The sequence below is a fragment of the Ursus arctos genome, unplaced genomic scaffold (assembly GCF_023065955.2).
Source record: "Ursus arctos isolate Adak ecotype North America unplaced genomic scaffold, UrsArc2.0 scaffold_4, whole genome shotgun sequence".
NCBI lineage: Eukaryota > Metazoa > Chordata > Mammalia > Carnivora > Ursidae > Ursus > Ursus arctos.
Window position 1 is genome coordinate 15,959,063 of NW_026623056.1, and position 26,476 is coordinate 15,985,538.

Sequence of the window (26,476 nt, forward strand, 5' to 3'; positions counted from 1 at the left end):
CCTCTCTTGATTGACTCATTCATTCATTCATTCATGCAGGTATGGAAACAGAATGAAAAGAACTGGACTTGCATCTGAGCTCTGCCACTAACCAGCCCCTCTATCTTCGGGGTCTCCCTCTGTAAAATGGGAATGAATAATAATTATTATTATTTCCTTGGAGAGCCACTGTGAGGATTAATACTATCATTTATTGGGGGCACCTGGGTGGCTCAATCGTTAAGCGTCTGCCTTCGGCTCAGGGCGTGATCCTGTCGTTCTGGGATCGAGCCCCGCATCAGGCTCCTCTGCTGGGAGCCTGCTTCTTCCTCTCCCACTCCCCCTGCTTGTGTTCCCTCTCTCACTGGCTGTCTCTCTCTCTCTGTCAAATAAATAAATAAAATCTTTAAAAAAAAATACTATCATTTATTGAACAATTACTGCCTACTGGACACTGGGCTACATGCTTTACACACATTGCCTAACTTAATTAAAATAACATGTGAAAGCAGTTTGTGTATAAGAGATTCAACAGAAGCTAATTAAATTGATCATTCAGTCCTTTGAGCTATGATCTCAAGGATACTACAACAGATTTCTCACAAACACCCAGGTTACTGCATGCGTTGGTGGTTTGCATTGATATTCTGCTCATAAACTCCCCTTAGTTGACCTTTCTCCTTCACTATGAAATAAGTCTGATAGAAGTTGAGTTCAGAAGGACTCAGGAGTAAAACAGAGATTAGAATTAGATCAAAATATTAAAAAACATGTAATATATGATAAAAGTGGCATTTCACATGGGGCCAGAGGGAGATTATTCAACAGGTTAGTGTTGGGTCAATCTGCTGGTCACAAAAGGACATCAATTATGGTGATTAAGAACATCACCTCTGGGGGCGCCTGGGTGGTGCAGTCGTTAAGCGTCTGCCTTCGGCTCAGGGCATGATCCCGGCGTTCTGGGATGGAGCCGCACATCAGGCTCCTCAGCTAGGAGCCTGCTTCTTCCTCTCACACTCCCCCTGCTGTGTTCCCTCTCTCACTGGCTGTCTCTCTGTCAAATAAATAAATAAAATCTTAAAAAAAAAAAAAAAAAAAAAAGAACATCACCTCTGATGCCACAATGCCTAGGTTCAAATCTTGGCTCTACCACGTACAGCAGACTAATCTCAAGCAAGTTGCTTGATGTCCCTGTGCCTTAAGTTCTTGATCTGAAAATGGGGTAAATTATAATACACACACCTGATCTAATTGTTGTAAGAATTGAGTTAATACAGCTAGAGAACTTAAGAAAAATTCCTGGTATATGGCAGGTGCTATGTAAGTTTATTTTATTATTGTGAAAATGTTTAAGTGTATCCATATTTTCACTTCTTGCCAAAAGAATAAACTCCAGCCAGATTAGATAATGAAACCATAAAAATACTAGGAGAAAATGTAGGAGAATATTTTTATAATACTGGAATCAGAACAGCCTTTCAAAGTATGGCAGAAACACCAGTAAGAAAAGACTGATAAAGTTAATTTAAAAACCACTTTGGCAGGGCAAATATACCTTGAACAAACTAAAAAAAAAAAATAGCACCAAATTGGAAAATGTACAGCATATATAGTTGATAAAGGGTTTAGCTTCCTAAAATATGAAGAGCAGGCTGGAGAGTGCCCCTCCCCCCTTCCAGAAGATAAGGCCCTGTCCTAATCCTAGTGCCTGTGAACATTGCCTTAGGTGGAAAAAAGGTCCTTGCAGATGTGACTAAGTTAAGGCTCTTGAGAGGGACAGCCTATTTTGAATTATCTGGGTGGGCCCAGAATGCAATCATCTGTATTCTTATAAGAGGGAAACGGGGCACCTGGGTGGCTCAGTCGGTTGAGTATCCGACTCTTGATTTTGGCTCAGGTCATGATCTCAGGGTTGTGGGATAGAGTCCCACAGGGCTCCACACTCACTGGGGAGCCTGCTGGAGATTCTGTCTCTGCCCCCCCCCAAAAATAAATTTTAAAAGAGAGAGAGAGAGAAAGGGAAACAGAGGACAAGACCATGTGAAGATGGAGGCCAACACTGGCATGCTGCAGTCACAAGCCAACACAGGCCTGGAGCCACCAGATCCTGAAGAGCTAAGAAAATAAATTTCCCCAAGAGCCTCTCGAGACCTGCACCTTGATTTTGGACTTCTGGCCTCTAGATCTATGAGAAAGTAAGTTTCTGCTGTTTTCATCCATCAAGGCTGTGGTCATTTGTTACAGCAGCCACATGAAACAAACAAAAAGCTAGGAACAGACAAGTCACGGAATAAATACAATGTCGATGAATGTAAGATTGCAGTAATAGCAGAAAGGCCCCTTAGACGCTCCCAAAACCTATGTTAAGATATTCAAATTTTCACTGTTATCTTGAGTCACAGACAGAATAAAACGACTGACAGCTAAAGCATCTAGGAAACATCTTACGACCTTTTATAGTGAGCGGGGGAAAGAAGAGCAACAACGTGTCTGTAATGCTGTGGTTTAGAACTCAGAAATTCTTCATAATCTTCTTTCAAATTACATCCTCTCCTCACTACCAACAAAACTGTAAAGCCCTTATGATTCAACTTCAATAAAATTAGGGCAATAATTTACACCTGAATTCAAGCCCTGTAGGATTTGTGTACATACACAGGCAAGCGTCTATGTGCTTTAAGAATGGAAAGCAAAATCTGATTAACAAGTTGTTCTTGGGGCGCCTGGGCAGCTCATTTGTTAAGTGTCTGCCTTCGGCTCAGGGCCTGATCCCAGGGTCCTGGGATCGAGCCCCGCATCGGGCTCCTCCTCTGGGAGCCTGCTTCTTCCTCTCCCACTCCCCCTGCTAGTGTTCCCTCTCTCGCTGGCTGTCTCTCTCTCTGCCAAATAAATAAATAAAATCTTTAAAAACAAAACAAAACAAAAAAAAACAAGTTGTTCTTTCTTAAATAGCAAATACATAGTACCCCTTGCCTTTGATAAGATAGTATATGTATTATATCCTATATAAGTACATGATACATACTATAAGCATGAATTCAGAAACTATACTGTAACAACGATAAAGCACACTTCTCTATTTAGGAATTCCCCTCTCTTCAAGAAATAGGTTCCAAATATAAGTAAAGAGCAATAAAGAGAGACAAAGACAGTTGTTTAATCACTTTTCTAGTCTGTGATCCAAGGGTAATGAACATATTATAAACATTTCCAAGGCAAAAAAAAAAGGGGGGGATGTGGTAATAACGAAAAACCCATCCATAAAAGAAGCAGCCTTAGAAACAAGTAGCTGGCTTCAGCTCTTAGAGCATGTGTCTTACTGGCTCCCAAATGCATGTAAGGCATACTTAGAAATGCTCTTCCTTCTCATCCAGCCCACTGAAGGGAAGTGTTTTTCTTTTTTCTACTCTTAAACCACCAGTCTGTTATTAGTTCATATGTTTAAAAATGAAGTCTTAGCATTTCAGATTTAACACTTTTTTCAGACTTAACATTTTTCTTCAGGAACATGAGTTTCATTATCTGGATTCTTATTTTCATTTTACGAAAGCAATATGTTGGTTATTTTTAAAAATAAAAACACACAACAAAAATAAGAAAAATAAAATTCCTTATCACTCCTTCACCCCAAATGAAACAGTTATCTCATTGGTGTATAATAGTCAATACACATATATTTATGTATAGACATATGCTTTTAAAATGGATTCATATTTATACATTCCATCCTACAATCTGATTTTTTCAGATATTTGGTCATCTTTTTAATTTGAATTTTTCAATAAATGACCATCTGTAATATTGTTAATAGCTGATTAATGCTTTTTAAAAAGCCCTTTCAAACTCCTTAGTAAAGTTGAAACAGTATTGCAAATAAATTTTCTTAATGTAAAATTTGTTAATTAAACCATTATTCCACTGAGAATGAGGATGAAAAACAAAACATACATAAAAGAAAGGCATTGTTGCTCTCACAATACCTTGTTTTGCCATATATTCTAGCCTGGTGCAACTTTCCAGGAAATGGTGGTAAGCCCTCATCTCTGCCTCTGTGATCCGCACGGAGGTGTAAGGTAAGTATATGGGGTCTTGCTGCCCACACTTCTTACACCAGGAGGCCATCGGATCCCAGCAAATGGTGCCACCTTACTCTCTCTTCACTCCTCTCAGCACTGCATTTGCATAAATGTGCTTAATCCTTTCTCCTGACTAATCTCACTGAAGTTCATTCAAGGTCATTTCATTGCAGAGAGTTTATCCTTTGGATTGGTGAGTGCTCACAGGATTACAGGCCCATAGTTACTGGACTTTCTCATTTGGAAGCAAAGAGAAACTGGGGGATGAAGATGTGGGATAGACAGGGAAATCCTAGAGTCCATGAGAATCAGAGTTTTTTTTCTTTTTTTAGAGGAATCACAACATGAGACATACATCATGCCAGTGGATATTTAAAATTAAATAATAGACAGGGATGAATTTTTTAAAGGATGCTCTTAAGAAAATTTATTCCAGGCCACAATCCTCCCCTCCCTCTCTTCCAGCCTCTCTAGACTGCGGAGGAATAAAATCCAGAGAGTTAACACTGCAGCCAGTAGAAGTCCCTATCTAGGTTCAAGTCCTGAAGAAATGTAGGGTGTTTCCTGAACTACTTCTAAAGACCAGGTACAAGTAAAATATCACGATTCTAAAATGAAGGATGTTCTTTGCTGTCATGACCTGAAGAAGACCTCCGCCCTTACTACCATTTGGGGAAAAGTGAGCTCACCTTTCAGAACTGTGCTGTGCCCAGAGAGAGGCTGATTTTTCATAATGCATTTTATCTTGGTTCTTCAAGCTTAATGTTTTCATTTAGTAATGTCATGCTCCAAGATTTAAAGAAAGGGCACAATATGAAATACTTAACAAGTAATAAATGTTTGTATATAAACTTCTAATTTTTATTTGTGTGATTCAAGCTGAAATTTGAATAAGGCTTGCAACTGGCCAAGAAGAAACTGGAAATCCTCTTTTATAAAAAATAAATAAATGTTTATTTTTAAGCAGAAGGTAAAATTAACATATATTGAAATACTCAAATCTGAAGTGTATATTTTAATGAGTTTTGACAAATGGATACATCCACGTAACCCATACTCTTTTCAAGATATAGAATGTTTCCATCTATAGAAAGTAACTTCATGCCCCTTCCCAGCCAACCCTTGTTTCTATCCCCCAGACAACCACTGAAGTGATTTTTCTTTTTTTTCTTTTAAATATTTTATTTATTTATTAGAGAGAGAGAGAGTATAAGTGGGGGAGGGACAGAGGGAGAAGCAGGCTCCCCACTGAACAGGGAGCCTGATGAGGGACTCGACCTGATCCGAAGGCAGACGCTTAACCGACTGAGCCACCCAGGTGCCCTGAAGTAATTTTTCAATAAAGACTAGTTTTGCCTTTTTTTAAACTTCATATACAAGACAGACAACAACAAATGTTGGTGAGGATGTGGAAAAGGGGAACCCTCTCACACTGTTGGTGGGAATGCAAGCTAGTACAGCCACTCTGGAAAATGGTAGGGAGTTTCCTCAAGAAGTTAAAAATAGAGTTACCCTATGACCAAGTAATTGCGCTACTGGGGATTTACCCCAAAGATACAAATGTAGTGATCTGAAGGGGCACCTGCACCCCAGCATTCATAGCAGCAATGTCCACAATAGCCAAACTGCAGAAAAAAGTCAAGATGTCCATCAGCAGATGAATGGATAAAGAATATGTGGTATATATGTACAATGGAATATTACCCAGCCATCAGAAAGGATGAATACTTACCATTTACATAGACATGGATGGAACTGGAGGGTATTATGCTGAATGAAATAAGTCAACCAGAGAAAGACAATTATCATATGGTTTCACTCATATGCGGAACATAAGAAACCAAGCAGAGGACTATAGGGGAAGGGAGGGAAAACAGAATGGGAAGTCATCAGAGAGGGAGAAAAACCATGAGAGACTTTTAATTCTAGGAAACAAATTGAGGGTCGCTGGAGGGGAGGTGGGTCGGGGAATGGGCTAACTGGGTGATGGGCATTAAGGAGGGCATGTGATATGATGAGCACTGGGTATTATATGCAACTGATAAATTATTGAACACTACATCTGAAACTAATGATGCACTATAAGTTGGCTAATTGAATTTAAATTTTTAAAAAATTCATATACTATAATCATACAGTATGTACTCCTGTGTCTAGCTTCTTTCTCTCAGGATAATGCTTTTCAGATTCATCCACCCTGTATGTATCGGAGTTCATTTATTTTTATTTCTGAGTTGTATCCCGTCATATGGACGGTCACAGTTTGTCCATTCTCTTGCTGATAGACATTCAGGGTTTTTTTTTTTCAATTTGGGCTGTTATGAATAAAGTTGCTATGAACATTCATGTAAAGGTCTTTGTATGGACACATGTTTGCATTTCTCTTGGATAAATACCTACTAGTGGTATAGCTCAGTCAAAGGAAAGGTGTATATTTAATTTGTAAGAAACTGCCAAATGTTTTCCCCTTATACCGGAAAGTCTTTTAAGATTAGAAGCTGCTCTGTTTAGTAATCCTCAGAGCCAATTCTATATTAGTGTTAACTGCATGTGAAGTACTTTAAGAAAATACCTAAGAATTAAGAGGAAGAAATTTAATATAATTTGAGATGCTAAAACTTACGAAAGCTCTTTTTTTCTCTACCATTAGGTATTGTGAATATGCTACCTCCAATTAAATGCCAAGTCTGAAAGCCCTAATGCAGGGCAGCAAACAAAGCAATTATTGAACAACAGTTTGAGATATATTGCCAAATTTCCCTCCAAAACAGTTGTGCCACTTTACATTTCTACCAACAATATGGAAAGCGCCTGATTCCCCATATGGAGGCTCTTTTTCTTACTAAACATTAGCTTCTTTACCCATTCATTTAGATATGAATAGCCATGAACACGTGGCTGGCATCACAACACCTACGAACATAAGAGCTATCTTTGTTAACCACATAAACCCACAATGGCAGTGTGCATGCAATTGCACACACCCAGCAACGACCGTAATTATGTTTTTGCAGCTTACAGAACTCTAAGGAGAGGGCAGACTGTAAAATTTTAGAAATTTTCTTTATAACCTTTGAATCTCTACTACATGAACAAACTGTACAGCCCTTACAAATCCTATATTCCATGCACTGACCTTTACCATTTGACCAAGATCAAATATCCAATAAAGTACTACATTTTCTTTATGATGAACAACAAATTCTGAAATAACTGGGTACTAGGTAACTCTCCATAGAAAAGAGCTGATGATTTCATAGTAATGACAATGAAAGATGAATGTTTTCATTCATTCATTGCATTCAGCCTCCCTGCAAGAAACCACTATTATTGGTAGAAAAGAAAAAAGAAAAGAAAAGAAAAGAAAAGAAAAGAAAAGAAAAGGAAAAAAAAGAAAAAGCTTTTTAGCACTTCTAGATTCACATCTATCTAAAATAAAATTGTGTATGTTTTGTATCTGAGCAGAATAAACTGAAGCCATCCACTTGCCCTTACCTATCAGAGAAAAATGGAGAATGAGAAGTCACAAACAAGCTCCAGAAGGACCTGAATTATCCACGCCACGAGAGCATCAGCGTTGTTATTTCACCAGAAATAAGACCAAAGTAATTTTAAAGGGAGGAATATTTTTTTCCTTATACGAACTAGACTTTGTTTTCTTTAAAAAAAAAAAAAAAAGTCAACATTCAAATGTTCTGGTGTATTTGCTAAGGAGATTAAACTGACTTTCCCCCAGAGTTGGCCTGAGGGGCCAAGGGAATAACAGGACTCTCGGTGGTGGCGCTCTCAGGGCCACCACACCCCATCAGTTGACCAAGGGGCCATCCCATCTTCCTAACTTTTCCCTTTCCTAGAGGGGTAGGGACACCTCGCTCCCTCTGAGTCAGGGAAAGGGGGCCTGCCACATCCAGTTACATACACGTGGAGAAACCCCTAGAGAAAGCATGCTGAACGGATGCGTGGTTCCCACTGGGGAGTGGGACTGAAGTTACAGGGGACAAGGAGACTTTGAGTTTTAACTTCCCACCCTTCTGTATTATTTGCAACTTATATGAAAAGCATGGATTACTTTCATTAGTAAACTTAAAATATACTAACAAAGATTTTTAAAAATTATTTTATGTGGGTTACTCCATATAACTAGCTTTCCAACATGCTCCTTGATACTATTTTTAGAGCACTGCCTTTATAAGCCTTTATAAATTTTACTGACCACTATGGCAAAATGTTGATGGTTATTGGAGCTGGGTGATGAGTAAGGTTTGAAAGACTATCCTATTTTTGTGATGTATTTATTTATTTATGTATTTATTTATTTATTTAGAAAGAGAGTGTGAGAGTGAGAGGGGTAGGGAACAGGGAGAGGGAGAGAAAGAATCTTAAGCAAGCTCCACTCTCAGCAGCACGGAGCTGACATGGAGCTTGAACTCACAACCCTGAGATCATGACCTGAGCTGAAATCAAGAGTCTGACACCTAACCTAACCAACTGAGCCACCCAGGCGCCCCTTTTGTGATGTCTTAAAGGTTTCGCAATTAAGGGGCGCCTGGGTGGCTCAGTTGGTTAAGTGTCTGACTCTTGGTTTTGGCCAGGTCATGATCTCAGGGTTGTGGATCCAAGTCCCACGTTGGGCTCCATGCTCAGGGCAGAGTCTGCTTGTCCCTCTCCTTCCCTTTCTGCCCCTTCCCCCACAAAGATAAAAAATAAATAAATCTCTTTTCAAAAATGACTGATAGAAAAAGGGAATTTTGCCTAGAAGATATTTAAAGATTATTATGTAGCAATAATAATCTAAACTATGTGGAACTGATACAAAAATAAACAGAAGAATAAACAGGAAGACCCAGAAACAGACTATAAATTCTAAAATAACTTTTTTTATGTAGAGAAGGAGACATTATGAATTAATGAAGGAATATTTAATAAATGCTACTGAAAAAATTTAGCTTCACCTCATATTGGAAACATACTTAGAGATTTAAAAACAAAAGTAAAAAATAAAGAAAACCATTAAAAATATTAAAATAAAACTCATGATTATTTACTTATTCTTTATTTGAGGCAGGATATAAAATAGAAGAAATCATAAAATAAAAGATTTGTAGATATGACCACATAAAACTTTAAACCCATTATATGTTGAAAGTCATCAAAAACAAAATTATAAAATAAAAGCAAACCGGAAAATATAAAATACCTGCTACAAACTTAACCAAGGCTTAATATGTTTAACGCTGAAAAAAACCTACACAAAAATAGCTTGACCCCCAAAAACACACAGACAGTCACAGAGCAAAAATTCAAACAGCAAATAATAAACTTAATAAAAATTATTCTAGTTCACTGGTAATTTTTTAAATTCTGTTAAAATGAATACCATGCCACTTTTACCTATCAAACAAGCAAAAATTCAAATAGTATCACCAAAAGGGGCTAACAGGATTGCAGCTATCATGCCATGCACTTAACATGCATTACTTCAAAATCCTAGAAGACAAGTTCTCTCATTACCCCATTCGCCACAGGAGGAAACAGATGAACACAAATGCTGATAAAGTGATCTGGTAAAACCAAGATCTGTTGATGTGTCGCTAAAATGGTATAAATTTCCCTGAAGGTAATTTGACCAAAATGTATTTTAAAAGTAATTATTCATACTTTTTGATCCAATAGTTACATTTGCTAGAAATTTATCCTTTAAAAACAATCTGGGGGCACCTGGGTGGCTCAATCAGTTAAGCGTCTGCCTTTGGCTCAGGTCCTGATCCCAGAGCCCTGGGATCAAGTCCCACATTGGGCTCCTTGCTCAGTGGGGAGCCTGCTTCTCCCTCTCCCACTCCCCCTACTCGTGCTCTCTCTCTCTCTCACATAAGTCTTTAAAAAAAAAAAGCAATCTGGAATTTGTGAGATGTGTGCAAAGATTTCTGAACAAAGATGCTCCTTGAATTTCTGAAAAAATAACACTGACAAACTGGAAACAACCTATCCAACCGACACTAGGGTAATATTTAAATAAAGTATAGTGTAACCATAGAGTGAAAAATTATAAATCTATTAAAATACTCTTCATGGAAATGTTTTATAATAAGGAATTGCTTATTATATAATTTAGTTTATAGCATAGTGTTAAAAAGAACAGAATTCATATCATTACATATATAATATGTATGATATACATAAAGAGAGATCATATCATTTTAACTATGTAAAAATGCCAAACGAAAAAAAACAGAAGAATATACTCAAAGGATAACTGTGATTGTAACTAGGATATGGAATTGTGGACTTCCTTCTTTGTACTTTTTTGTCTTTTCCAAATACTATGAAATGAGCATGTATTTTTTTCTGTATTTTTCTATCTGGTAATGTTTTTAAAAATTTGTTCTTAAACTGATATACAGTATAATTCACTCTTCTTGGCATACGGTTCTGAATTTTGACAAATGTATGGAGTCATTTAACCTTTGCACAAGAGGTAGGGAATAGTTCCATCATTCCCTTGTAGTCACACCACCTCCTCGCCCCCTTAATCCTGGGCAACCACTCCATCCTAATAGCTTTACCTTTTCCGAATGCCATATAATATGGCATTTAGTATGTACCTTTTGAGTCTGGTGTCTCTCAGCACAGTGTATTTCAGATTTATTCATGTTGTTGTGTGTATCAATAATTTGTCTTTCTATTGTTGAATATTCCACTGTACAGGTGTGTTACAAATTGTTTATCCATTCCCCAGGTGAGAGACATTTGGATTGTTTCCAGTTTTTAGTGATTAAGAATCAAGCTGCTCTAAGCATTTACATACAGATTCTTGTTTTCTAAGTGGCCATACCATTTTACACTCCCACCAACATACTTCTCATCCTCCCATGACTTAGTACTGCCATTTTTTTAACCACTCTAATGGGTGTGGGACTTCCTTGATGACTACTGATGTTGGCCATATTTTCACATGCTTATTTTCATCAGTGTATCCTCCTTGGGAAAATAGCCATTCAATTTTTTTTATCCATTTTTAAGTTGGGTTGTTTGGTTTTCATTTATTGTTGAATTTGAGGGTACTTTGTATATTCCGGATAGAAGTCTTTTGTCAGATATATGATATACAATTTTTTTTATGAAGTCCAATTAGGTTTTACATTTTGGTACATGATCCACTTTTTTAAAAAAGATGTTATTATTTATTTTGAGAGAGAGCACAGGTGCACACTAGCGGAGTGGAGGAACAGAAAGAGAGGGAGAGAGACAGTCCTAACCAGGCTTCCTGCTGAGCCCAACAGATGCCAGGTTTCATATTGTGACCCTGAGATCATGTCCTGAACCGAAAACAGGAGTCAGATGCTTAATTGACTGAGCCACTCAGGCACCCTGGTACATGATCCACTTTGAGTTAATTTGTGTGTATATGGGGTGAGATATAGGTCAAGGTTCATTTTTTTTTAAAGATTTTATTTATTTATTTGACAGAGATAGAGACAGCCAGCGAGAGAGGGAACACAAGCAGGGGGAATGGGAGAGGAAGAAGCAGGCTCATAGCGGAGGAGCCTGATGTGGGGCTCGATCCCATAAGGTCGGGATCACACCCTGAGCCGAAGGCAGACGCTTAACCACTGTGCCACCCAGGCGCCCCTCAAGGTTCATTTTTTTGTACATGGATGTGTAATTGTTCCAGCACCTTTTGTTGAAATTACCTTTACACTTTATTCCACTAAATTGCCTTCATACCTTTGTCTAAAATCAATTGACCATATTTGGAAATATTTCTGGATTCTTATTCTGTTCCATTTTGTCTATCCTTTCACCAATACCCCACCATCTTGATTACCTTGCTTTATAGTAAATCTTGAAATTAGGTAGTGTGAGTCTTCCAACTTTGTTCTTTTTCAAAAGATTTTTATTATTATAATTATCCTTTTTTTAAAGATTTTATTTGAGAGAGAAAGAGAGACAGCACAAGCAGAGGGAGAGGCAGGCAGAGGGAGAAGCAGGCTCCCTGCTGAGCAGGGAGCCCAATGAGGGGCTCATTCCCAGGACCCTGGGATCATTACCTGAGCCGAAGGCAGATGCGTAACCGACTGAGCCACCCATGCACCCCTATTATAATTATTTTTGCCTACTATAGCACCCTTCATTGATTATAAATTTTAGAATCTGTAGTAGATTTCTACAAAAGCAAACTTGATAGACTTAGGGCTGGAGTCATGTTTAATTTGTAGATCAATTTGGGGAGGACTGACATGTTAAAACTGACTCTTCCAAACCTTAAACATAGACCATGTATTATTTTTATAAACCATTTTTAAAGCCCTTATGAAAACCACATAATGTTCATTCCTCTCTCATTTCTTCTACTACTTTTTTAGATTATACCGCAAAGCCATAGGAAATGATAAACATCATCTTTCTCTTTAAAATCTGGTTTGGTGTTCCCGAGGCGCTGAGGGAGAAAATGCTCATGCCACACCTGAAGGGCAGACCGAGTGTGAGTAGTGGAATTTTCCTTCTCATCTCTGCACCATTTGTCAAGGTCTAACTCCCATTTTACAGCCTGAGGGATTTTTCCTCCTTTGTAAGCAAAGTTTCCTTTGGTTGCTGGAGGAATAAATACTGCAATGGAAACGAAATGGAATGAAAAATAGAGGGATGTGGGTAGGGCGATTTAGGAGGACCATCTTTCTAGTCTAGGTCCTGCATCAGAGCTCTCTCACCAGTGAGGGAGAAAAAAGAGGAAAGAGAAGGGAGCCATGGGGGAGGGAAGGAGTGAAATGGTGACTCCAAAGGCCTGTGAAACCCCCAGGAGCCCGGGTGGCCAGAGGACATTTCAAAAAGTGATGTCTCCAGCTCCATTTCAAAGTGTGTTTCCATAAATGTCTCTTCTCTCATCTTCAGAAAATTCTCCTGAACCCTCTAATCTTCTGTGTACATGACTTTTGAAATATTGAGGAAGAATTGAGTTTCACAACTAAATCAACCAGATGCAAAAGCAAAACAGCTAACGTGGACAGAAAAGAAGCAGGGAGGCTGGAAGACCACAGGAAGAGAAGCCCAATGAGAAGACGGAGGAACTGGGGAATGATAGCTGCCTCTGCCTAAAATTTTCCTCCTGGAGCTTACAGCTTAACATCTGCCTCTCCCGTTAGACTGTAAGGTCCAGGAGGACACCTTTCACTCCATCTTTCATTCCTACAGTCCCTGGGGAGCAGCAATGGGGCTGCAGCAGTGGAGGTGACCAGGTTCTGGCTCTCACATGGGTCATACTTGCTCCTTTACACCCGTCCCCAGCACCTGACCTCGTGCCCAAGCCCTGGAGGCCTTGGTAAATGTGGTTAGTCTCAAATTGGGCCTTACATAAGGAGACACTGGCAGATGGACCTCTTTCCCCTCAGTGACTGAATTAATTCTAGCTTCCTTGGGTACAGAAAGAGAAAAGGGCTAAAGTGAATTTAAACTGATCTGATAACAGATAAAGCAAACAAACAAACAAACAAGACACACAAACCAAAACCTGGGCTGAACATGATCTGGGCTCCGATAACTGGACAAAGAAATCTAGAGGTAACTCTTATAGGCCGGGCAAGACCAACATCCTCTAACACTTGAGACACCTGCAGGTTGTCCACCTGTGTATACTTCATGCTTAACTCTCCCTCCTAGTGAAGTCCTCTAAACACAGGGACTCTTCTATATTTAAAAAAAGTGCATGTACGTTACCTTGCCATTGTACCTGGGGGTCATAACTTTATTGGACTTTTTTCCCTAAGACTCTGGTGGTTAGCACAGCAAGTACAAGTAGACAGCACTCCTAAAAATGTCTTCCTTTACAAAGGCTTATTCCTAGCGAAGTGTTACACATTTACTACTTTTGCTTACTTAAGGATTATAAAGTAAATCCTCACATTTTAAATGATAGCTTTCTTTGGAAGAAAGTGACTAATAATAAACGAACATTTCAAGAGGCTGGTAAAATACTTAGACTCAGAGGACTAATGCTTTTAGCTTCCATTAGGTTTTTCCAAAGATTTTTAAAACTCACTAATAACACATTTATCATTTACTGGTTTATCTGCCCTTCTGTAATGAGAAATTAAACCAAGTATGACAACTCATAGTCATTGAAGCCAGCCAAACCTGACTTTTAATTCCACTTAGCATGACCTTGGGCATGCTTCCTAATCTGTTTAACCCTCAAATTTCTCCTCCATAAAAAAAGGACTGTACTTCTGACTAAATTTAATTAAATCAATAGCATATATAAAGCACAACATGTGACATCAAACAAATATAAAATAAATGGTAGCTATAATAACAACACTTTTATTTTTTTTTTAAGATTGATTGATTGATTTGACACAGAGAGAGAGGGAGAGCACAAGCAGGGGGAGCAGCAGGGAAAGGGAGAAGCAGGCTCCCTGCAGGACCCATGTGGGTCATGACCTGAGCCAAAGGCAGATGCTCAGCCGACTGAGCTACCTAGGGCGTTCGATGACATCATTTTTAATATTATTTCCATATCCTCTAGCCTCTACAACTGCTTTCCCCCAGAAAAAGGATCTATATAAAGAAGGAAAGAAAGTGAGATACCATATATAGATCAAACTTCCAGCGTGAGGTCATTCCTTCTTTCAAGGTGAAGATTAAAGCTTCTCAGTTGACCAGGGAGGTCTATGCAGACAATGGAATAAACAGGACAACCAGCACAGGAAGACCGGTTAAGTTAACGAAAGCAGCCTTTCCCTTCCCCACCCAATTAGAAAGCTTTCCCCTCTCTACCTACCTAAATCCTCTCCTTCCTTCAAACCCAGCTCAAGTCATACATCTAGTATACAGCTTTCTTGAATCGCTGAAGTTCACAACCTCAGCCTCGAAACAGCTCATGGGCTGTAAGCCTGCCACAGAGCCTTGCTCATAGTCAGCACTCTCCAAAAATCTGTTCATTGACCAGTTGGCTTCTTGATGTAGTTGTGGTGCCTTGGTACCTAGGTGGCCACATAAAAGCAGTGGGCCTTGTAACATAGCTGTCCAAATATTTCGTACTCTTACTGATTCTAAAGGTTGAAAGCACGTTCCAAGTTACTACACTTGTTCTGAGAGGTGACTGCACAGTTTAAAGCCCTCTTCTCCGAGGACTTCCTCTCCATTCCAAGACCAAACCGATTTCTGAACCCACAGCTGGTACGATCAGAAATGCCTAAGTTTCCTCTGAGCTGGGCCAATCCGGCTCTCCAGAGAGAGAATGTGTAGAGAGAGATCCAGAGACTGAGAATCAGTTAGTGATTGTCTCTAGAACTGAAAGGGGATGTGGCTGGAGTGGCCATGTGGAGTTCTGATAAACGATCAGAGGGCTAGTTGGCAGAGATGAGCAGAAAACTGTTACAGACACCAGAAAGAGACCAGGTGACAGCAGGGAAGAGAACACTCACCTCAGTTCTCGACTGTACATTTTAAAGCTGATGAGGCCCATGGAGCTTCCAACTCTGAGGTTCCCATGCTCCACCGCCTGGGAAGTATGGAACCCTCAAGTAACAGTACTCAGAAGCTCAAATTCTGGAGCCCAATCTGCCTGCGTTCAAAGCCTGGCCTTGCCACTACTAGTAGGGTGCTACAAAACAAACTATTTGTCCTCTGTTAATTTGAATGAAATATACACATCTTTAGTAACATCAATGTGTTAAATTCCAAAATCTCTGAAGTTTATTATAATCATTATTGCCTACTAGTAAAAAAAAAATAAGTGCTTGAATTCAATAAGTCTATGATAATGAGACAGTCTTCCTTTTTAGATTCATTAAAATCAATCAATTCCTCTCTCTCAAACAGAGAAAGAACCTACACCCACTTGGGATGCCAGACTAGGCACAGAGGCGCTCTGGCTGGGCCACACTCACTAACATCTAAAGGGAAACATGACAACAGCCCTACCCTTCAGGAAAACGCCAAGAAAAGCAAGACCATTTCCATTTTGATCCTCGATGATTTCAACTATTTTGGCAGAGATTTTAACATTAGCTACATTAATTATTAATTCAGCAGAGATTTCAGGCTACTTGAAGCATTTTTTAAATGTAGGCCCCTGGCCAAGGCAGGCCAAGGGAGGCCCTGTTAGGGGGACGGCATCCAGTAACCGTGCCTAACACCCATGACTCCCTGATATGAGAGATCCCCGTGCTTAGGTGGCTCCTGAGTAATATAAGTGAGGAAGCATTTTCACCTAGCAGAGTACTCTTAAAAATGAACTGCAGTTTTTTTAGCATTCAAGATCCCCAACACCTGGGAAAACACAAAGAAAACATTTTGAGACCCAATTTACTAATACAGTTTGCAAAGTTCCTAGTAGCTTGCCTGTAACAACACTGTGATGAAAGAAGGCTGTGTGAATGAAGCACATTTTCCCTGTGAAATATACACAAGGTGAAAAGCCAAGGAGACATTCTGCTTTCCCCTGGAACCCAGAATGTTGGAAAAGAGGCTCACTTTCGCCCTAACAACAAGAAACAGCCAGATTAACTAAAAAATTATAACTTGTCCAGAACCTATATAAACAAATAAAAAGAAATCACCTAAAAGTTTTAAATGAATTGTGAAAGGTTTAAGTATGGGCAAACATGAGCCAGGATGCAACGGGAGCTCCCAGCTACTTGCAGCTACTCTTCTCCCTAGACGGGGTAGAGGGCGGGAGTCTGGAGAGAGCCTCTGCCAAGGGGGCAAACCTGGAGAAGGGGAGATGCCCAGGAAAAACACATTTCTCCCTATGGAAAAGGCCTTCAAATGCTGGGGGGAAGCAGCCAGCACTTTAACTGGACTCCAGGGCACAGGTGAGGACCCACTGCAGCTCTGAGAAGATTAAAAGAAAACAAAAACCCCTACTTCTGGGGGAGGGCATAGGAAACTCTTCCAAAGAATATTTGCCAAAAAGTCTGGTTCAAATTATTTGAAAGCACTTGCAAACACAGCCCAGATCCAGTGCATCGTGTGAATTTATTCCATCTCTATGATAAAATGTGGAACAGTAGCCCCTCACTACAGGATGGCTTCACCATCTCCAAAGTGCACTGCGTGAGAGGCATGCTCTTCAGGAGTTTTAAATTTCTCTCCAGCATCTCTGGACAGCCCAGGCTCCTTCCAAAGAAAGAAGCAAGGACAGTGGCTGATTCTCAGCAGGAGGACAGATTATTCCACACTCACTCAAGGCAGCCATTCACAATTCCTGCCGCTGCCAGAGTGAAGGCCCAGAGTCCAGAGGCCTTCTCATATCCTCTGTCACCCCTGCCCCACTTCCTCTGCCATGCTGGCCCCACTGCTTCATCCTGCAGGCATCCTTTTCTCAACCTGTGCGCTGCAGAGCAAACTTGCACCACTCATGCTGCAGTTTCTAGTAAGTACTAGGGGAATACTGGGAGAGTATTCCTCTTGACTAGATTGGAGGGGCAATAAAACACTCCTTTTCATGCTTTTCCTGCTAGTCCATAAAGCAAACAATTGAAGTCATTCTATATTCATGGAGCCCCTTTTGCTATCGTCCTCAAAGGATTTCTGCTTAACCACTTTCACTATATAGGATCATTCCAAGTTGTAAAATAAACAGAGGGGCTGGTATAATTATCACCCTATGTTAGAGATGAGGAAATTCAGGGAATAAAGATATTCTTTCCATTCAATTAAACATGTGATTCTTGATCTCCTATAATGGTTTTAATTTAGCCTACAAGGCCATAAAGCAATCTTAATTGGGATTTCTACCCTTAAGTAAGACATGCCTATGTTATTAGAAAAGCCTTTAGAACATGTCCAACCAACAGCTAAAATATATACTATTTAGAACAAAGAGAAAAATCCAAGCTAGACTGCAATCAAATGCTCAAACACACCTATGAGACGGATACCAACTATTACAGGTGTTCAGAAAAGGGAGGGAGGCTGGGCCTGGCCTGGCCCATCCCGCGAAGGGCTCCTGGGGAGGCCAGGCTTGAGGGAAGCCCTGGAGAGTCAGACAGGCAGGCAGAGTATTGCTGGTGAGAGTAACCACAAATGGGACCTAGACAGAAGAAAGTGAGACCCAGGGAGGCTAGCAGGTGGATCAAATCAGGATGCTTTCCAATCACTTAAATAGAGCCAAAAAAGAAAGAGCTTTTTCATAAACAGTGACAGGTACTGAACTAAACCTAAGGATATAAAGATGAATCAGACATCTCCCTGCCTTCAGGGAGCAGACAATGGGGTGGCAAGGCAGAAATCCTTCCCCAGTACCAAATTAACATAAATGCCCAGTTTTTTAAAAAATTATTCTCAAGCAGCAGTAAGAATTTCTGCGTTGATATAATAGAACACAGACTTTGAAATCAGATCTGACAGATCCTGACTCTACCTCTTAGTAACACTATGGCTTTAAGCAAATTACTGAACTTGGGTTTTTTTTAATTCTTAGTTTTGACATCTTTCAAAATGAGAGTAATAACCCCTATTTTCCAGAGCTGTAAAGATACAAAGGCATATGTGGAAAGGCCTAGCACTCAATAAATTTGACCAATATTTCTTTTTTTTTTTAAAGATTTTATTTATTTATTTGACTGAGATAGAGACAGCCAGCGAGAGAGGGAACACAAGCAGGGGGAGTGGGAGAGGAAGAAGCAGGCTCATAGCGGAGGAGCCTGATGTGGGGCTTGATCCCATAACACCGGGATCACGCCCTGAGCCGAAGGCAGACGCTTAACCGCTGTGCCACCCAGGCACCCCTTGACCAATATTTCTAAATGGTTAAAGTTTTAACACACTTCTTTTTGGACTTTCTAGTTTCTTGCTTGAAATCTGTACCTCTGGATAGGTTATTAACTCCACCGGTTTTTTCAAAGTCAGACAATCTAGAATCCTGGTCTGGAAGCCAGCAGTGAACTGGAGAACGAAAGCTTTAGTCGTGCAACTGTTGAAAGCAGATCAGACCCCCTGGCTAACAGGCTCAGTCACATCCTGCAGACACTCTAGAATAGAAGCCATCAGTGAGAGGTCCTCTCCGAGACTAGGAGGAGGAACACTTGCTGGCAGCAATACTTCCCTCTCCTGTGCTTTTATAACCTGCTACCACCAGTGGAAAGACCTTGAGGGTGTCTCAAGTGCCAAGAGTCAGCAATATGCAGGCAGTTGGATTCTGCGCCTGAGTTCTGCTTTTGGCACTGCAAAGGAGAAAGCAGAGAGGTGGCCCCAGGTGGTGAGAACATAAACTCTTCTCTAAAGCAACATGTCAGGATTAGCCTACCCTACTAGAACAGACTTCCACAAGAAGGTGGGTACAAGAGGAAGAGAAGAACATTGATGGTGCGATGTATGAGGGCAAAGGACAAAGTAGATGATGCTGTCCTTGTATCTAAAGCTATTCTCATTATCCCTGCTTCTCAAGTTTCTCCCTCCAACAGGTACTAGGCATTCACAAGACACTATTTACACATTCATCTTCTACCAATCCTGTGAGGTGGGTATTATTATTTGCATTTTATATATGAGGGAACCAAGACTTGGAGGCAAAGTGATGTGCTGAAGCTGTTTGCTGGCAAAGACTGTGCACAGCCTTAGTTCACATCTGGAAAGGCAGGAATCGTCACTGATATTCTCCACGTTAGAGAAGATGATCAACTCCTGAATCAATATTATTTAGACACTGATTCTAAGAAATCCTACCTTAATAAATGACCATTTTCTATAACATGGATAGTTGCTATCATCATGACAACATTTTGATTAATATGTGCTTTCTGCCACATATTAATGCCACAAAATGCTACAAAAGCTGGCATTTCACATCATAAACACAATGGCGTCCATTCAGTCTTAGAGCACCACTGTATATCTGAGTAAATCCTATGCCTGACTCAGGTTACCAATAAACTGAAATTCCACTTCTCCTCCTTCACCATCCCAATATGGATAAGTCAAAGGCATAAGTCACAATATGACCAATGCTCGGTGAAGCAATGAGGTAGCTAGTCTCCAAGGCAGCAGCTATGGTAACAGAAAAACTCCTTCAAACCGTGCCCCCACTCCAAGATCTCTGCATCCTAATGCCCATACACTGTGTAGGTCAGGTTACATGGCAAAAAGAATTAAAGTTGCGGGTGGAATGAAGGCTGCTAATCAGCTGACCTTGAAATAAGAAAGGCCCAATGTAATCACAGGAGTCCTTACAAGTAGAAGACGGAAGAACCATGGAGATAGCAACACAAGAATGACTAGCCAGATGTTATTGGCTTTGGAGCAAGATGGAGGAAAGGGGCCATAAGCCTAGGAAGGCAGGCAGCTTCTAAAAACTGGATGGGGCGCCTGGATGGCTCAGTCGTTAAGCATCTGCCTTCGGCTCTGGTTGTGATCCCGGGGTCCTGGGATCAAGCCCCACATTGGGCTCCCTGCTGGGCGGGAAGCCTGCTTCTCCCTCTCTCACTCCCCCTGCTTGTGTTCCCTCTCTCGCTGTGTCTCTCTCTCTCTCTCTCTCTCTCTGTCAAATAATAAAATCTTTTTAAATAAATAAATACATACATACATACATACTGGAAAAGGCAAGAAAAAGGATCCTCCCGCAGCACCTTCAGAGAAGAATGCTGCCCTGCTGACACCTTGATTTCAGCCTGGTGAAACCTGCGTCAATGTTTGAACTATAGGAACGTGTGCCATTTTAAGCCACTAAGTATGGGGTGATGTATCATAGCAGCCATAGAACATGGACACAGCAACCAACACTTCCACTCCGCATGGTTGGGCATGCTGATCCTCCCATCAAGAGTGGGAACTTGTGCCCCCTCCCCTTGAATCTGGGCTGGGCCTGGGATCACTTTGACCAAAAGAACTTGGAAGTGACTTCACAGGACTTCAAGCCCAGTCATCAAGAAGTCCTGGCAGCTTCTGCTTCATCCCAGCAGAGACCTGAGCTTTGAGGTAAGAAGTCTAGACCACCCCGCTGGAGAAGGGCCACATGGAGAGGACCTGGAAGATGAGATGCCACCATGGAAAGAGAGACCACATGAGGGAACACCAAGGTGCCATCCACACAGTCACACAGGTCTACCTCCTTGTTTAACAGATGGGAAGTTTCACCCTGAGAGAGGCCCAGTGATCTTTAGTGGCATATGGGGATATGACCAATAGCACATTCACAGTTTAGATGGTGATTTTACCCACATCAGCTTACAAATAGGCTTCGAGCTAGGTGGGAAAGGATTATTAAAATTCCCATTTTTAGCCTGAGGTTGAATGACTCGTCCAGGAAGGATTCAAATCCAGACAGTAATTACCCCAGAACACATCTCTTTCCCTACACCGCAAATTCATGCATACGCACAATTTCAAGCACAACCATTTCAGCATTCAATATATTTCAAACTCCAAATTCTGTTTGTTTCATCCTGCCTCCAGCAATATTCACACTCAGCCTTCCCTGGTAGGATTCTACTGACCTTTGTCTTAAAGAAAAACCAGTTCAGCAGCCACGCTGGCACCAGAAACATTTTTTTAAATGAATCATCAAAACTGGGTTTTTCCAGATAAATCATTTTCACAAAGTATATCCTCACCTGTGTATCATTCAAGATGTATATCGTTATTGCACTAAATACATTGGACTAGGAAACCCATTAATTGAAGCAATATGTAATATATAAATACTAAGAAGGCAGTTTTAGCAAATGGGCAGAACACTGGGGTAAACACTTCCTGACTTTAAAACTAATTTGCATTATGGAAGGGTCTCAACGTTAAGTGACCAACACTGAAAATTACACCGATAATTCTAGTCATCTGCATCCAAAGAATCTCTATCTGAATATGGTTTTATTTGGCGAGGTCCAGGGAAGGGGTGGGGGAAGAAGATGCTAAGAAGGAATCAACGTACCACTGTCTCAATGTCCTCTTTACTAAACAGGGCCTGTCTTTTCACACAATCCTTATTTCAGGAGCAAGGCATGCATGTTCTGCTCCCCTCTTTTAACTCAACAGAAGAGGATTAACATTGCTCAGTCTCCTGCAGCCTGCAGAGGCTTGTCATCGGGGTTCACCACGAGCGTGCTGACACCTCCAGGCGCTACTTCCAACGCGCCGGGGCGCCACGCAGTGAGGCGACCCTCTATCGTAGCCTGCGGTTCACTACGCTTCCTTGTGGACAAGCCTCCGCGGCTGGCAGTAGTTTCTGCTGCAAAGCACCGGCACTCGTTCCAGTTCCCTCTCCTATCTCTTTATCTCGTCAACTGCAACACAACTCCCCACCCGCGCCGGGTCAGCGCGCGTAACGGATCCTAAGAGCCCAGCAGCCCTCAGGGGACTACGCACCTGCCTGGTGAGGGCACCTGCCCCCGCCTGCCCCGGCCCCGCCGGCGTGGAGGACCCGGGGAATGCCTGGCACTGGCCGCCCCCAGCAGCCGCGAAGCCGAGACGCCCGGCCCGCACCCCACCGCTTCCCACGCAGGGCGCTGCCCCGGGGCTGCGGGCGAGCGCGGTGAGGAGACCGGCCCCAGAGACTACGCCCCCACCTCCATTAATAAAACGCAAGGGGGGGGAAGCTCCATTTACCGACATGAGTGATCACTGTGGCCAGTCGCCGGCTGAGCTCCTGGGGGTCCATTTCTTCCTTTAAAGAAAATAGCATTTCACCGAAAAGCCACTCAGTATGTAAACAAAACAAAGCAACACGTAAGTGTTTCTACTGCTGTTAGGGATGGTGTTTCAAAGACCTCTCCCGAGGATGCGCTGCCCTCACACTCTTCCTCGCTCTCTTCAGGCACAAAACAAGTCACTTCCAGCCCAGGCCAACTTTCCGGGGCCGCTCGGCCAGCCACGCCCTTCAGGGGATTGTCTTAAAGATTGAAATTCAGCAGCTTTCCCAACATAATGTCTGGCTTTGAGAGCGAGGGAAATGGCAGTTGTGGAGGTAAGAAAAGCAAGTCGCCCCAAATCTCGCTGTAACCGCGCGTCGGGCTTCCCGGGCCGAGGGAGCGCGTGAGTCTCTGGATTTGCGGTGCGGGTAGGTCGGGTCTTCGGCGCCGCCTTCCGGTAGGGTCGGGAAGAAGGATGCTCTGCCAGCACGCGGAGGAACCGCGGAGCCTGCGCGCACGGGGGGCGGAGGGGCGGAGGGGCGGAGGAGCGGAGGGCGGAGGCGGCCGGCGGCCTGAGGCCCCGGCTTCTCCGCTCCGTCCACCTCACGCCCAGCTGCGCGCCCGAGGCGCCCGCCTCCGCGCCCACCTCTCCCCGCCCCCGGCAGCGCGCACGCGCCCGAGCGCCGTCTGTTGCCAGGTGATGCTGCGCCCCTTGCCTTGCGGGGACGCAGTGCTGTTGGGTCGATTCACGGTGTGTCCTCGCAGCGTTGCGGGAGAGGAGACAGCGATGTAGGCGCTCCTGCTAGTACCGGGGTTCTGAACGCCTGCCTCGGCCCCCCTCCTTGCCCGCCAGGTGCCTGCAGAGCTGCCCAGGCGAGAAGGGGGCTGACTGGGAGAGATGCAGCCATCCCGCGGGGGCTGCTGCTCGCACCGCCGCCCCCGCCGCGGGGGTTGTCTCACGCGGTAATCAGCGTGCACTGGACGCACCAGCGCTCCGAGCCGCGAGCGCGGGCTGTGCGCCGAGAGGGCTGGGCACGCATGTGCGCACACACATCTCCGCCGTGTGGGCCTTTTCCTTTGTGCAGCTACTCCGGGGCGCCACCGCTCCGTCTGCCACCGTCAGGCGAGCCAAGGCTCCATCCTAACGAGGCTCTGGCACAAGCCCGCGCGGGGCCCTCCTCCCTGTCAGCTCCAGGAGCGTCTTCGCTAGGCCGCTATCCCGCGGCTATCGACGTCCTGCAGCTTCTTCGCAGGGCCCCAGACACTGCCTGACAGGCAGCGAAAGGCTAACCCCCTGCCGCAGAACTCCACAGCCAAAGCCTAAGCAAGCGCGAAGCTGGTCGGGTTGTTCCTCAATCCATTCTACAACGGGGGACCCTGAGTATCTGGCTGCAAGAATGCCAGGACTATCACGGCCTCTAAGCCAGTGCCAGGAAGCTCAGCTTTCGTCTGTGACATGTAAAAAGCCAGACTCCACACCCTCCGGATCTAACTTCTCATAGTAGCCAGTCAGCCTAGGGGGATGAGGACATTTTTAAATGCTTTCTGTAACTATTGTGGGCTGTGGTTAAGAGACGTTACTCCACGTGCAACCTGAGATTCGCCTGGAAGGTTAGTCTTTCTTGTGAGGTGCGGTCTCGGCACTCTGCCTGCACAGAGCAACCATTAGCAACCACTTGAAGAAGGTTAAGAAAAGGGTTAAAGACACAAAGAAGTAAAACAGCTTTGGATTGTGTTTCCATAGTGGTTTCTCTGCCTATTCAAGAGTCACAAGTATTTTTGAGGAACCAGATGAAGTGGGTTGTTTGGGGGGGGGCGGTTAAGATCTTATTTATTTCACAGAGAGAGAGCACAAGCAGGGGGAGCAGCAGACGGGGAGAGAGAAGCAGGCTCTCCGGGGAGCAGGGAACCCGACGTGGGGCTGGATCCCAGGACCCCAAGCCGAGGGCAGACACGTAACCAGCGAGTCACCCAGGCGCCCCAAAGTGTTTCTTAATAGTAGTAGTCAGAACCCTGGTGCCCAGTCAGAGCCAACTGCGAGTTTCAATCACTAGAAACAAGCACATTGCTAAGGAAGCAGATAATGTGTGCGTTCTGGCCTTTGCAGACCTGGTGACCTCAAGCATCCTGGACATGTCCTTATTGTGTGCAAATCATGAAAAGGAGGGAGAGAGGGAAGGGGGAGAGGAGGCAGAAGAAACTGATAAATAGGAATGAGGGAGAAAAGGAAAGGCATAGAAAAGAAATCACTCTCAGAGTCCTGCTCTCCTTTCCCACATCTGTACCTTCACAACCTTCAAAGGTTTCCATGGAGATGAATTGGCTGAATTTATGGCAAGATGTAGCAGGCAGTGCCTGTCCTCAGAAACCAATTCTGTCCGCCATCTCTAACACATGCTCTTCCAGGGCCCCAACTGCTTTATCTGGGCTATGAGGGTGTGGGTCTGTGGTCTCCAAGTTCCCTTTTCCAGTTCTGAAATCCTGTCATTGTAACTAAGAAGATATGATTGCTTAGTGTGCAATAGCCCATACCTCCCCTCTCCCCCAAGAAAACAAAAGGTCATGGTCTCCATTGCTCTTATGAATATGGACATTCTTACCGTCTTCTCTTTTCCTCTTTATCCTCCTCCTTTCTGTGCCTCCTTTTCTCCTTCCTAATTATGATCTATTTCCTGTCTCTGACAAATCACATTGCTCCAATATCTGGCAAAATCAAGGAACAAGCCAGAATAGCCTGCCTCCTTCTCCAGTGAACCAGTTAGCAATCAGTCACATCCGTTGAACATCTGCATATGCCCAGGGTTGTGATAGGTAGTGTCAGGTACAGCAACTGTCACCACCATATAATAAGCGACTACTCTGGTGCAATGGTAGCATTTCACAGACACCATTTAAGCCTCACAACAACCCTTTAAGGGCTTTAGTCTCATTTTACGATGTTGCTAGTACAAAGACGAAACTGTGTATTACTAATCTTATGGATCTAGACCTTTCTCTGCCTCCGAGTAAAGATTTGCCTAAGCTTGGAAAGAGAAACCTCCTCGAAGCACGGCCAAGGTAGATTCCACCTCTGTTAGTGAACTCTCAGCACAACGAAGAGAAAGAATGGATCTACTTTGCGTGAAACAGATGAGGGTGAAGGAAGCCTGTGCATCATCACAGGGTCACCCAGTTGACTCCAGATCCATAGTTTTCAAACTAGCAGAATCACCTAAAATACAGGTTTGTTGGTTGGTTGGTTTTTAATATGGATTCCTGGTCCCCACCTCCAGAGATCTGACTCAGTAGTACGGAATGGAACCCGAGAATTTGCATTTCTAACAAGTCCCCAGGAAAACTGATGCTGCTAGTCCTGGGACTACACTTTGAGCACCACTGGCCTAGAGCAGGGCTCTTCAAACTTCTTAGACTGCAAACCACAGTACGATATAAATTTTACATCATGACACAGTATACATACATATACACAATTAAAACAAAAGTTATATGAACAATTTCTTTTCCCTTACTACATATAAATTCCTGAAACATTTTCTATTCAATTTCATTTTTAAAAAACAACAGCCCAAATTGGGAAAATTTGCATTTGGAAAGTAGGGTATTTAGTTATGTAAGAAAACATCCTTATTCTTTTAGAAGTGTATGCTGAAGTTTTTAGGGATGAAACATCACTGTCTGTAATTTAAACTACCTTAGCAAGGAGAATAAGATAAATACTGGGAAATATTCGTAATTGTTAAGTCAAGGTAGTATAAGGGTTGTTTTACTATTTATTCTCTCTACTTTTATGCATCTTTAAATATTTTTCATAATAAAAGGTTTTTTAGAATGATTGTTTGGACCTACTCAATTGCTTTA

General features: G+C 42.6%; 1 protein-coding gene across 1 annotated transcript in view; it reads right to left on the minus strand.

The window, feature by feature from the left end:
• MCF2L2 (MCF.2 cell line derived transforming sequence-like 2) overlaps positions 1 to 23,218 on the minus strand; it is a 257,951-nt gene extending 234,733 nt beyond the window's left edge. Inside the window, exon 1 of the mRNA XM_048214906.2 lies at positions 22,596 to 23,218. Coding sequence (XP_048070863.2) covers positions 22,596 to 22,671 — 76 coding nt within the window. The 5' untranslated portion in view covers positions 22,672 to 23,218. The remainder of the gene's footprint in view (positions 1 to 22,595) is intronic.
• Between the last annotated feature and the right edge of the window lie 3,258 nt (positions 23,219 to 26,476).